Source organism: Grus americana, chromosome 7 (genome assembly GCF_028858705.1).
Source record: "Grus americana isolate bGruAme1 chromosome 7, bGruAme1.mat, whole genome shotgun sequence".
In the NCBI taxonomy this organism is placed as follows: Eukaryota; Metazoa; Chordata; class Aves; order Gruiformes; family Gruidae; genus Grus; species Grus americana.
Window position 1 is genome coordinate 160,886 of NC_072858.1, and position 12,315 is coordinate 173,200.

The following is a 12,315-nucleotide window of genomic DNA, read 5'->3' on the forward strand; positions in this document are numbered from 1 at the left end:
ACAAACCAGTCTTTTCAGGAGAAAGACCAAAAGAAAGAACTTTCTTAAGTCTGTTGATCTCTTTTTGTTTTGTCTTTTCCTGCTTTTTACTTTATGGACCCTCACAGGTTGTTTGCTTTAATGCAAGCCTGATGCTGGAATATGCCCCTCTGCTCCTATTCCAGAAGAGGCAATCGAGTCCATGGCTTGCTTTGGGGATGAGTTTTTTGCTTTATGGTGGGGAGCAGTGAAGTTTCTCTATTAAAAATTACCAAAACCTGACATGCATTTGCATTTGCTTTTATCTGCAAGAGTTTCTTTCTGCAATCTGGCAGCTGGCAGCTTCTGTCATTCTGCATGGACTGAATAACTTGTCTTCCATGTATTTGTTGTTTCTCTGTAGAACAGGAAAATGTTGTCATAATGATATCCAGTATTTTTTTCCTAAATAACAGAAACAAAAAGTTTCCTACAGAAAGACACAGTTAGTATTGGATAAGATCTCCTTTACAGCTCTCTTTATAATGTTTAGTCAAACACTGCTAAGGCAATTTTGCATTTCCAAACATAATTTTCTTGAATACATTGCATACGCCTGGACGTCCATCTGAGATGTTTGGTTATTAATATGGGGATATTTTCCCCTCTGAAGAATCAGTGCTAACAAGTGCATATGTTTAGAAGTTTGACAACATCTTAGGAGTAACGGTATCAAAAGAAATATTTTTGCGTAATGCACTTAATCCACAGTAAAATGGAGTTCAGGTGTCATATAATAGAGGAAATCTAGGGTTTTACATCTAACTTCAATTATTTATATAGTCTCAGTCATGTTCTGTCACATTTCTTCAGGTGCACCTATGGATTTAGGATTGTGTGTGGTATTACTAGCAGATGCATTATTTATGGAATTGCCTTTGGAAGCTCTGAGTATCTTTAAAGAGGAAGGAATAAGTTCTGTGTCCAGAGATTTTTCTCTCCAGATTCTCTACAATCGAGTACATCTGGCTGAATCAGGTACTATTAGATACACATTATTTGCATTAGCATAATAATGCAGTGACTAAGATAATGTAACTAAGTAAAATGTAACTACTATGAATGGTATATTATATTTTACTGGAAGACTGCCAGATACAATAAGTTTCCAGTATTTTAGATGGAATAGATAGTACAGTAGACTTATTTCAGTGATGTACAGGCTGATTATAGTTGCAGTGCTAGCTAATTTAAAATAACCTCTACATATTAAAGAATTGTGTAAAACTCAGTGGAGTCTAAAATGGCTTGCAAAGCTTCAGTTATACAAGTATGGTCTTAAACTCTTAAAGCTGTTTTCAGCTGCACTGAAAAAAACCCTTGAAAAAAGAATTTAGACTTCTGTTAATTTTCTTTAACAGTATAACACTTTACTGCAAATATCAAATGTAAAAAAACTTTTAATCATTGAGCTCATTCCTCTGCGTATAGCTAAGATTATATTAAGGGCTCAAGTCAATCCAGTGATTGTTGTGCTATGCATGAGCAAAATCAGATCCCACAGGCTTTATGCACTTCTTTCTTTACTGCAGACGCTTGTGCCCTACGTAAACTCTTCAGTGAAATCAGTTTGTTAAGTGAGGTAGTTGAACAGTTGGTAAACTTGTCCTTATGGCATCTTAAAACTAGTTTCTTATTTATTCTAAAAGTGAGTACTAAATGCAGGCACTAAGCAGTTTTTTGTATAAATCAATGATACCTTCTATTACTGAATTTAAAAATCTGAAGTCACATTTTGCTCATACATAGATAAAAAACATATTTTAACTCAAATTAAATTATTAAAACTAGTGGACCTAAGCTAAAAAATAAGCTAAGTTTAGAAAAACCTCACTCTGTACCATGAAAGTATTCTGTTCCAGAGAGGTTCTCATATTGCATTCATATCTGTAGTATTTAGCACCTTCAGTATAACCTGTTCTCTCTTTTTCCATTTCACCCCTCCTTTCTAAAGGGAATAATACATATCTCAAACTTCCACCAGCTTGCAGTGTACTCCAGTGATAACTGGCTGAAACATGTACTTTGGGTGATAGTCATATATACAGTGAGAAATATAAGTAATTTTTCTGTGCTTTTTTTTAAAAATCCCTTAAAGAAATAAAAACTCAGATTCAAATGTGAAACTTTCTTTTTCCTTTCAATCTCTGCCTGTCTCACAGAAGCTTCAGTTATTCCAATAACATCAACAATTAATAGAAGTGGCAATAGGCTTGGAAAGTGCTTCAGTAATCGCTGTTCAACTCTATCCTAAATCTGCAATGTAATGAAGCTTTTGCATGTCTAAGGTGTCACATCTCTTGCTTCTTTTCCACTTTCAAGCTGTTATTTTTAGGCAAGAGGGTTTGGGGAATGTCCTTGCCTTGTTGTGACATGAAATTAATTTTTATTTTTCTAGTTTAATCTGTTGTTATTATTACATCATAACAAATATAAGTAGTCCTTCAAGAAAGTTGTATTTTCTAAAACTGCCTATATCTTTAAAAAAAAGATTAAAAAATCTGTTCTTTTCAATTCCACAGAGACTGAAGTTAAAACAGATGTTGAAATCTCTAAAGAAACAAAAGCAAAAGCTCATCAGAAAAAGAATGTCAAAATGGTGAACTGTCCACATTTTAAAAATAAACTCAATAGGAGTAGCTCTTCTTTTTGTGTAAAAAATGTTTAAGAACTACAAGTGGCTTGCATAGAAAATCATTATATATGCTAGAATTCTGAAGTGGAATAAATATCACATAAGTCCATAAAAATTTTGCTTCTTGTTGATTTTACAATAATCACAGACGAGTTGTTTCTTGAAAAATCATACTCTCTGTGTAAATGTGACATATTAAACAACCCTCCAAGAGACCTGCTTAAAGTTACTAAAATACTTCCCCCAACAATATAATATATTTTACATAGTGTCTGCACATATTTTTCTAAATATGTATGTATGCATATATATTTATATATGTGCGCGCACATGTGCATATATATGTAATGTATGTGTATGTATTGTAGATGGTGCAGAATAGCTTATGCTTTTAATTTCCATCGACAATTGAGTATCATGCTGCTTTTAATCCTACCTTCAAAACTTTAGGGCATCTTTTTGTTAGTTGTTTGACACAAAGAATACAATACTGTTAATATTTGATTGAGACTTCTGCATGTAATAGAATATGTATTCTTTTTAATTATAGGCACCAATTAATCGTGTTTTACCCTCTAATTGCTTGCCTGTTGATACTCATAATTTTAAATGTATCCTTTCAAAGACTATTAGATAAATGTATCAGATAAACTTTCTTTTTTTGTTGTTTACATTGCATTCTTTACACTTAACTGTTTATCAGATATTGTGGACCCCTATAACGAAGGAAGAGAGGCAGGTAGTGTATATTAAATAACAATTTCTCCACAAACCACCCATGGAATTTAGAAAATTTTGTAACAGAAAATGAAGTCATGACATCAAGATGTTGACAAAAAAGCTTAGCTTTTCATTGGAACATTACTGCTTATCACCTGTCAGATGGTGCATCAATGAAACAATAGAACCTGTTTCAGGTTCATGAAAGAAATTAGAACTGTATGAGCAGTGCTGGTGTTTTCAACTCTTTACACTTTTCTCAGGGTATCTAGAACTTTTTCTTTGTGCTTTTAAAGTCTATAACCTGTCTACCAAATAATCCTTGTCAGTTATAAAATATACCTTTCAAGTGGGAATTACAAACAGTTTTACTTGGAAAGTATCACAGTTGCTACAGTTTAAAAGCAGACCTAGGTTTCAAAAAACTTAAGATCTAATGATGGCCTAAAATCCCCTAAATATTATATTGTCATTTTAAAATGATTGAAATTAAGATTGCCCAATGTCCTTTATAGCATGTTAAGCTCACAATGATGAAATTCTATTTTTACAGAAGCTTTAAGTCCTTCCCAAAAAATAAAGGAAATCCTAGAAAAATACCATAACCTATTTACACTACGATGGGAAGGAGTTACTGGCAACATACATGTTCCAAGGTTTGTAACATTCTCTCTGTTTGCATGTTTTATCCATGTTTCTTTCTTAAAATTGTGCTTATTCCCAGAGGCTTCAGTTATAAAATAGGGTCACATTTTGCTGAGCTGGTAAACACATAGCTAGCCGTTGTCTTTGTTTCAAATGCATATTTAGATTTGTGGACAGGATATCTTAGGGATCTGAAATACAGTGCCACAAAGTGATTTAGCCAGATTGGGACTGGTTGCATCAGAGTTGCTGTATATGTAAATAATCCAATTTTGACAAAAAGTCTACTGGTGCCGTCTTTGATGAATATTATGCGAGCATAAATGTAATTTCTGTCTTTGCTCATAACCATTTTTAAATCCAAGAATTAAAACTATAGCATCTCCATGCACATTGAGTCAGCTGTAAGATTGGAGCACAGATTTCAGAAGCAAAGTAGTACAAAGAAGGTACATCTCACAGTTTACAATTTCAAACATCTGATCATGAAACTAATACCATTTTATGGAGTTTATTCATAAACACGCTTCGTTCTTTGTAGAAGTACTTTGCTTTTAAGATCATAGAAATAGAGGGATAAAAAGGATCTCGAGAGGCCAAGCAGTGACAAGTCCTGTAAGTGAGTCAACATAGTCATCACTGGAGCTTTCTTTAAAACTGCTAGTTCATTCACTCCTTTCAAATCTCTGCTTAGGTAAAATCACTGTGTAGGTACTCAAGTGTTTCTTCATAACAATTACAAAGATTGTCACCTGTTTTTACTGCCAGCTAGGCTTATTGTTCACATCTCTTTTCAAAACCTAATTTTTTCATATCCTGATGGGTGCATACATGAATACTCCCATTGAATTACTGGTTGTTTCAATGCTATAGAACACAGACATTGATGTTTATGTTTTTTAGGAGAGTCTGGTATTTATCTAAAAGTACACTATGCCTCTTGTTTATTATGAGATGCTACTAAACTAAGTATACCGCTGTATTAAAATTATTATTATTATTAATAGCCTAAATGAGTTATTACACTTTCTGTACAATTCTTCAGTCTTGTTTGTCTCCTTGCTTTGCATGCTGACTTTTCTTACAAGTATTTCTGGACTAAATACCACTGAAGTGCTTGCTATGGATAATTTCTGAAAAATATTCATGTAAAATAGTAAAGCAAAAGTGACTTCCTTTCTTCTTTCCTTCCTTTCAGCCAAGCTGAATGGGAGCAGCTGCTGACAAACTGCAGTGCGTTTCTGTTCTATGGGATGGAGAGATTCACGTCTCACATTTTACTCAACAGACTGGTTGCTATGAACATCCCAAGTGAGATAAGCAAACTGAAAAATATTTTTGTTCCCAGTTGTGTTTATTTCATACTGTATCATTATCACAGTATTGATGTTAACAACTAAGGGCTTTTTCCAAGATCTAGAGTTTTAATCAGAAAAACTTTGCATTATGTAGATTTTATTCTGTTGCACAGGTTTCTTGTTATTCCTCACAAATAAGTTTAGTCCTTCTCCACTTCCAAATGTTGGAATTTCTCAAGTTCCAAAAATTGATTCATCGTCTAATGGTTTTCCCAGTACCTCCTGTCCCTTTCTATGGAATTTAGTATTTGGTAACAAAGTACTTTTTCTTGTTAAGAACAACCTCCGCAGTACCAGGTCTCCAAAATTCCTCAGTGTCCACTCAGGCAAAACAGAATTGTCTACGAAGACTGGGTTGATGCTGAATGGTTACTCTGGTATTGTGGAGCATTTGTAGACTCTGAGAAGGTATTTTTTTTCTCTGCTTCTTCACGACTAATTAGTCTTTCTAAAAGAGGGTTGATTTAGATTAGAAATAAGGAAAAAAATTTTCCCTGTGAGGGTGGTGAGGCCCTGGCCCAGGTTGCCCAGAGAAGCTGTGGCTGCCCCTGGCTCCCTGGCAGTGTTCAAGGCCAGGTTGGATGGGGCTTTGGGCAACCTGGGCTAGTGGAGGGTGTCCCTGCCCGTGGCAGGGGGTGGAACTAGATGGCCTTTGAGGTCCCTTCCAACCCAAACCATTCTAGGATTCTATGATTTCTGGTGTTGTAGTATAAAGCTTAGATTCAGGACTAGTTTTTCAGATTCAGAATCTTCCTTTCTCCTCCTATTCTCCTCGGACATCTGGAAGAAGCTCAGCTGGAGTTGTGCTGAATTTGTCAGGGTAGCTGAATTGCTAGCTTTTATTTATATTGTGTTGAGATGTAAAATTGAGAAGGACAGTACACATCAGATTGTGAAGCTCTGCGAGTAACAGGAAGCTTCTTCAGGAAGTGTTGATTTTCAAAGTGGTTTAAACATGTATATGTAAATATTACTGGAGATGAAGAAAATATGTCTTCCTGTATACATTGGTCACTCTCGAAAATGAGGTTTCAGATGTCTGTAGGCCAGATATTTACAGGTCTGGCAACTTTTGGAAAGTTTCTGAGCACCTTGTTAACCCTCGCCCTGTGTCCTACTCTTAAAATGTACCAGGATTAATCCTCCAGTGCATCTTATTTCCTTTAATGGAGAATAAAATTTCAAATGTATTGATTTTAGTCCTCAAGGGATTGTTCTATTTTCTGACCACCTACACAACTTTTACTTGTTAGCTGGTAAAATTACTGTTGTCTTTCAGATTGAGTTTGAATCTATTGTAGAGCCACCTACAATGTTAAAAGTACTTTTATTAATGACTATGAACCGTGTCTGAGGTTTCTGAGGGCTCTAACCTGGACCAAATATTATTAAATATTGTTGTTGGTCATTTGCATGATGAAAGAGAATATATCATTGCTGAATCTGGGTATGAGACTAGGCTGAGAAATAGAATGAGGTGGTTCAGCACCTCCTGAAATGCAGGATTAGAATGCAAATTAACCTTGCTTTATGGGGATAATTAGCAGGAGGTAATTCAGAAAAGGCTAGAGGGAGGTGTTATGCTTAAGCAGAAATAATCAGTTAAACGTTAATAAGTTAGGGAATGACTGCTTAAGGGGCAGAATTAGAGAATAGAGTCAAGAGGTGGATCACAAATTAAACAACGTCATCTTGCTAGAGAAAAAAACCCCTAAGCTCTGTATAGCGGTAACTGTACAGAGGGGCCATTTGCAAGATATATGAAATAATTCCCTACTCTACTTAGTTTTGCAAAGGTCTCAGTTGGAGAAGAATATTGACCAAATAGAGTAAGTTATTGGTGGAGAACATTAAGAGTGGTCAGAAGGCTATACCACAGATTTGTGTGCATAGTTTTATTAATAAATATGTGCGTTCATACATATATATGCATATAAAACATACTTTAGGAAGAAAGATTGACGTATTGAGGGGAGACATGGTAATAGTTCTTAAGTATGTCAAAGGCTTTCCAAGCAGAAAGGTAATTTACTTCTCATCTGTTTGGGTTAGGAGAATAATTAGCAGGTTTGAGCTGCAGCAAACCAAACAGTAGGGAAAGCTTTTTAATTCTAAGAGCATTCTAAGCTATTTCACTGGAGGTCTTTAAGGAAAATAAGGAATGTTTGAGATGTAACTTGTTCCTAACTTGTGGAGAGGAGCAGCAGTAGATAACATTTCCATACCTCCATCTTACAAGAGTTTGTAACTACAGAATTGAGTCATATAGGTCATTAGCCTGTTATAAGATGGTATGTGGACTTCATTATTAGTTATACTAAGGTGACACAGGAAAAAAACCCTGCAAAACACTATGGAAAAGTGTAGCAAAGTTATATCAAATAATGTTAGGATTACTTTATTCGTGTTCTTTTACTTAATATTTGGCAATTTTGGCTGAAATGTATGAATTTTATGTTAGTTGTTTAGACAGTGTTCAAGAAAGTCATTAACTTAAGAAAGGCCCGGTTTACTTATATTTATTATGTTGGACATTATTATTAGTGCAAATGCCATTGCTATCACATATTTTTTTCCAGAATGCCATTTGATGATACTTCTAGATCTGGTTCGATCAAAGCAAAGTTATCAAAGAATTACAAACGCTGATATCCACAAAAGGTAGGATAAAGTTTATTTGATAAAGTCCACAGTAAGGCAGATTATTTTTATTTCAAAGCAAAGTTAAAATTTTGAGTTACAAATATTGTCATTTACTTCTGCAAGTAGAAGGGCTCATATCTACACCTAAGGGAGAAGTTAGCCTCTTCATCTTGTAGCTTCGTTCTTTACATACGGCTAAGTAGGATGAAGGCTGTGTTACAAGGCAATGATCAAGAAAATACGACACAGAAACATTGCTACATTACACATACCTCCCAATTCTGCGTTCAAGATTCTCAAAATGTTCTAATTAAATGTATAAATATATAAATGTAATATATAAAACAGATAAATGGTTAGGAGTCTGTCTAAGGTGTCATACACTGAACAGTTTAACAATCAGCCAGTTATTCAAATAAGTTATGGCATGTTAAATAACCTGTTCAGAATCTTTAATATTATCAATCAGAGCTTTTTTTAAGCCTTGAAACTATCTCAGTATTTTCTTTGCTTTTAAGTTGACAGGTCGCAGGGTTTATATAGTTTTATTGTATGTGTAAGTTAAAATGAATTTTGGGTGAGATAGGTTATATGCACATGTACATATATAAGTATCCAGATGTCTGAGTGTTTAAACAACCTCCTTTTTATTTTTAATATCCTTTTTCACCTCCTCCAAACAGCCGTTTCCTAAACCAAAACAAAACACGATTCCTTAAACTAGTTTTTCCAACTCTGAACTTTTGAAGTCTCACTTTAATAGATTGGTGAATTTATCAACAGGACTTACATGTTTAGGCCTAAAAGCTTCCAGAAAATTTTTTAACATTCAGTTAAAACTAAGTCACTAACTCCATAGACAATCAGACAGCATCTCCCCAAAAGATTACAGAAAACTTTATCATCGTCTGATAAAGTTACCATGACAAGCAGAGACTAATAAAACCAAAATTGAGCCTTCAATTTAATGCAGTTCCAACCCTACAGAGTATCACTCTCCTCCCATCACTGAAACAATAATACCAAAGATTATTTAAATATTCAGCAATAAAAAAACTAATGCCACTTGACAAGTGATTTGCTTTTAAGCCTCCAAATTACTGCCACACTTATGACAAAGAAAGAGCAAGTTTTCATATTCTAGGTTCCCATTTAGCAACTTAAGCAGAACTAAAAAGTCTTTTCACCTGATTCCCAACGTTTCGACAATCTTATGAAGAGTATCTTGCAGTATTTTGTAAAAGTTATTGTGGTACTCCTCCTTTCACATTTCCTGATATGCCCAGAACAGTAGTATGACAGGGAGCAATCCACATGGTAAAACTGCATCACAAAAAGATGTAGAGAGAAAGTTACCTAAATTCTTTGTATTAAATTTAAGGTGCTGTATGAATATTAGAAAACGCTTTATGCTCAGCATACAAGAAAATGCAGTCTGGCATTCCCTTTACCCTTCTATTAAAAAGCATTGCATATTTGTATTTTTTGCTATATTATGTACATTTTTAGTTCATTGATCTCATACTTTTGATTTTTTTTAGCTGTCTAGGTATTGCTATAGAGAGACCAACAGAGACAGCAATGCTTCTAAGCCTTACTGGTGTTCGTTCTGTAATAGCCAACCAGTGGTACACTACCTTGCAAGAGAATGCAGAAAGGCTAGAAATTTTGTCCGAGAGTAAGTATTGGTATTCATCTTCGTTTGCATGTGTATTATTTCAGACATTTGTATGTTTGCGCTCATGGAGTGTGTGTATCTACTTGTCTCCCATCTCTTGTTTTTGCTCCTCACCAAAGTTTACTATAGAAGGTAAACTGCGTGCAGGAGCCACCGTGTTGTTGACAGGTTGATCTTTCAAATAGAGCAGTAACCTACTTAAATTGGTGGGGCAGGGGGAGTTGTTCATGGTTATATAGTAAGAGTAGGGTTTCTGTGGTGAGGAGCAGTGCCCTAGGACTTGGCAATCTGTCGTTACATAAACTATGGGGAAAACAAAAGCTGGAGATAACTCATATCTTCAGAGATACAGAACTAAATCTGTAAATGTATCCTTTTTCATTAAGTTTTAAATGTGAAGGCACCAGGCTGTATGGTTGATATTTTCCTGTTTTTCAAGTCTTTCATTAAAAATTCACAGAAACTAACATTTCTTTCCAGATTTGTTGACAGTTGGTAGAACAACTGGGCAGACAGTCCATATTCTTCAAAAGAGTAAGATTCACAGGGAAAAGAATTCCAATAAAAGTAAGAATTAAAAAGCTTAGTACAAAAGACTGGCAGTGGGTGTTAACTAGAACCTGATAGACCTATGGGTAGTTAACAGGTATAAGTGAAATCTTTCAGATGAGCTATGACAAATTTTTGTGACACTTACAAGAACTGAGAGTGGGAAGGACACTAATACAATATTATAATTGGAGTAGCTGTATTTTACGTATATAAAATTTTGGGGGAGGCTTTGTCATAGCTGATCAAAAGCTAAAATTTATGCTTCGTTGAACTGTAATAAAATGAAGTAGTGTGACTGAAAAGTTACATCAGGAGTGTAACATGAACAATATAAGTGGTATGGATTATAAACTGCAAAAATATAAGTTGAACCTGCAGTGATTAGACAGTCTGCATTGTAAAGGGTACACTATATATACGAAATTCCACCTGGCATCTTGTTGGAGAGGGGAGAAGGATTTTTGAGTAAAACAGCTTTTACTATACTGTTTATAAAATTATATAGATATTTTTCTGTGTATTGGACTTACCTCTTAAAACACGGGTAAAGAAAATAAATTTTAATTATATCTTACATGTCATAGAATTGAAGAGAGAGAGAGAGATTTCAGATCACAAACATTGCCTAGTTTTCTGTTTTTTCAGAAAATGCTTCTTGGATATAGTGGCAGTTATTAATATTGTAAAAAGAATGTAAAAGAACCATAAATATTCATCAAAGAGAAGAAGTGATAAATTACTGCACTTAAAGCATTCTTATATCCAGTCATATTCAGAAATAATAATGTTTTTTAAAATGTTGTTATAGCGGAAGCTGATTCTCACAGTTCTAGAGACAAAGCAGAAGAACAGACCATTCACGCTTCTTCAAATCTTCCTGCAATTCATCCATCATTTTTTAATTGTGTGCTCTATGGTTTACCCAACATAATTATTATGTAATTTGTGTCAGACTTTTCACACTAGGAGTACCACTACACTGTGCATTTAAAGGTGTGGCAGATACTTATTTCTGTATGGGCTAAGGAGAGGTGAGCTTAAGAAAATGTATGTTTTGCTGATAGACTGGTTTCTGTTTCAGATGTAAACAGTTTGATATTAGAGTCAGGAAAGTATCAAAGAACATTTATTTTGGAGATTTCAGTTAGTACTCTAAGGTTTTCTGAACTCAGTGAATGCCTTAAAAGAATTTGGTGAGTACCAACAGATGTTAAAGGAAATTAGGCTAGCATTTTGGGGCATTGATGCATGAGTGGAATTGGAATGTATCATTGTCAGTACTTCCATTTAGAAAAATTTTTCCTTGATGTATCTTATTTTTACATGACAGATTTATCAGGAGCATAGCCAAAAAATTTACCAACTCACCTGATTCTGAGTGAATTGATTTTTAACTATTTATATATTGGTAGTTGTAGTTTAATTAGAAAACAAGGTAATATTAAATAAAATTTTTAATAAGTTTTGCTTTCTTTATTTCCGTATAGTTTTCCTGAATGGCATATGAAGATATATTAAATCCCAGATAAGATTATTAAGTGTATGGATTTTGTAACATGCTCTTTTAATCAGCAATGTATTTTTAAAATACATACTTTAAAACTTTATTTGTAGTGATAACAGTAGAAATAAATATAAAATACTTTACCACGTATGGAATATACAAAGCTTTGACCATTATTGCAACTAAAACCATTTTAAGAGTCTCTTTTTTTCCCAATAAAATGGTGATGTCTGTTTCCTGTGATAGATTTTTGTGTGTGTGTGTGTTCCTGATAGAGCATTAAAATGGCACTGAAAAGATACTGTTCTTGTCTACCTGTTGTGCAGTAGTTAATTAGAACCTGATAAGAGTTACAGGGCTATATAGACCATAATTACAAATTCATGACATGCAAAATACTTGTTTTATATAAAAAATAAATTTTTATATAAATTTGTGCTTCCTTCCCCCTTGCTCTCACAATCCAATTAGATGACCTTATATGAACTGCAGCTGCTCTGTCAAACTATGTTCCATAACATGTGTGATTTTTATTCCCTTTATACATAACTTTCTTTTTTAT

At 34.2% G+C, this 12,315-nt stretch overlaps 1 protein-coding gene across 1 annotated transcript in view; it reads left to right on the top strand.

Moving 5' to 3' along the window:
* CFAP46 (cilia and flagella associated protein 46) overlaps nucleotides 1–12,003 on the top strand; it is an 82,604-nt gene extending 70,601 nt beyond the window's left edge. Inside the window, exons 51-60 of the mRNA XM_054832504.1 lie at nucleotides 832–996; nucleotides 2,541–2,617; nucleotides 3,204–3,264; nucleotides 3,357–3,392; nucleotides 3,927–4,029; nucleotides 5,217–5,329; nucleotides 7,956–8,037; nucleotides 9,561–9,697; nucleotides 10,178–10,264; nucleotides 11,058–12,003. Coding sequence (XP_054688479.1) covers nucleotides 832–996; nucleotides 2,541–2,617; nucleotides 3,204–3,264; nucleotides 3,357–3,392; nucleotides 3,927–4,029; nucleotides 5,217–5,329; nucleotides 7,956–8,037; nucleotides 9,561–9,697; nucleotides 10,178–10,264; nucleotides 11,058–11,191 — 995 coding nt within the window. The 3' untranslated portion in view covers nucleotides 11,192–12,003. The remainder of the gene's footprint in view (nucleotides 1–831; nucleotides 997–2,540; nucleotides 2,618–3,203; nucleotides 3,265–3,356; nucleotides 3,393–3,926; nucleotides 4,030–5,216; nucleotides 5,330–7,955; nucleotides 8,038–9,560; nucleotides 9,698–10,177; nucleotides 10,265–11,057) is intronic.
* The last annotated feature ends 312 nt before the right edge of the window (nucleotides 12,004–12,315 follow it).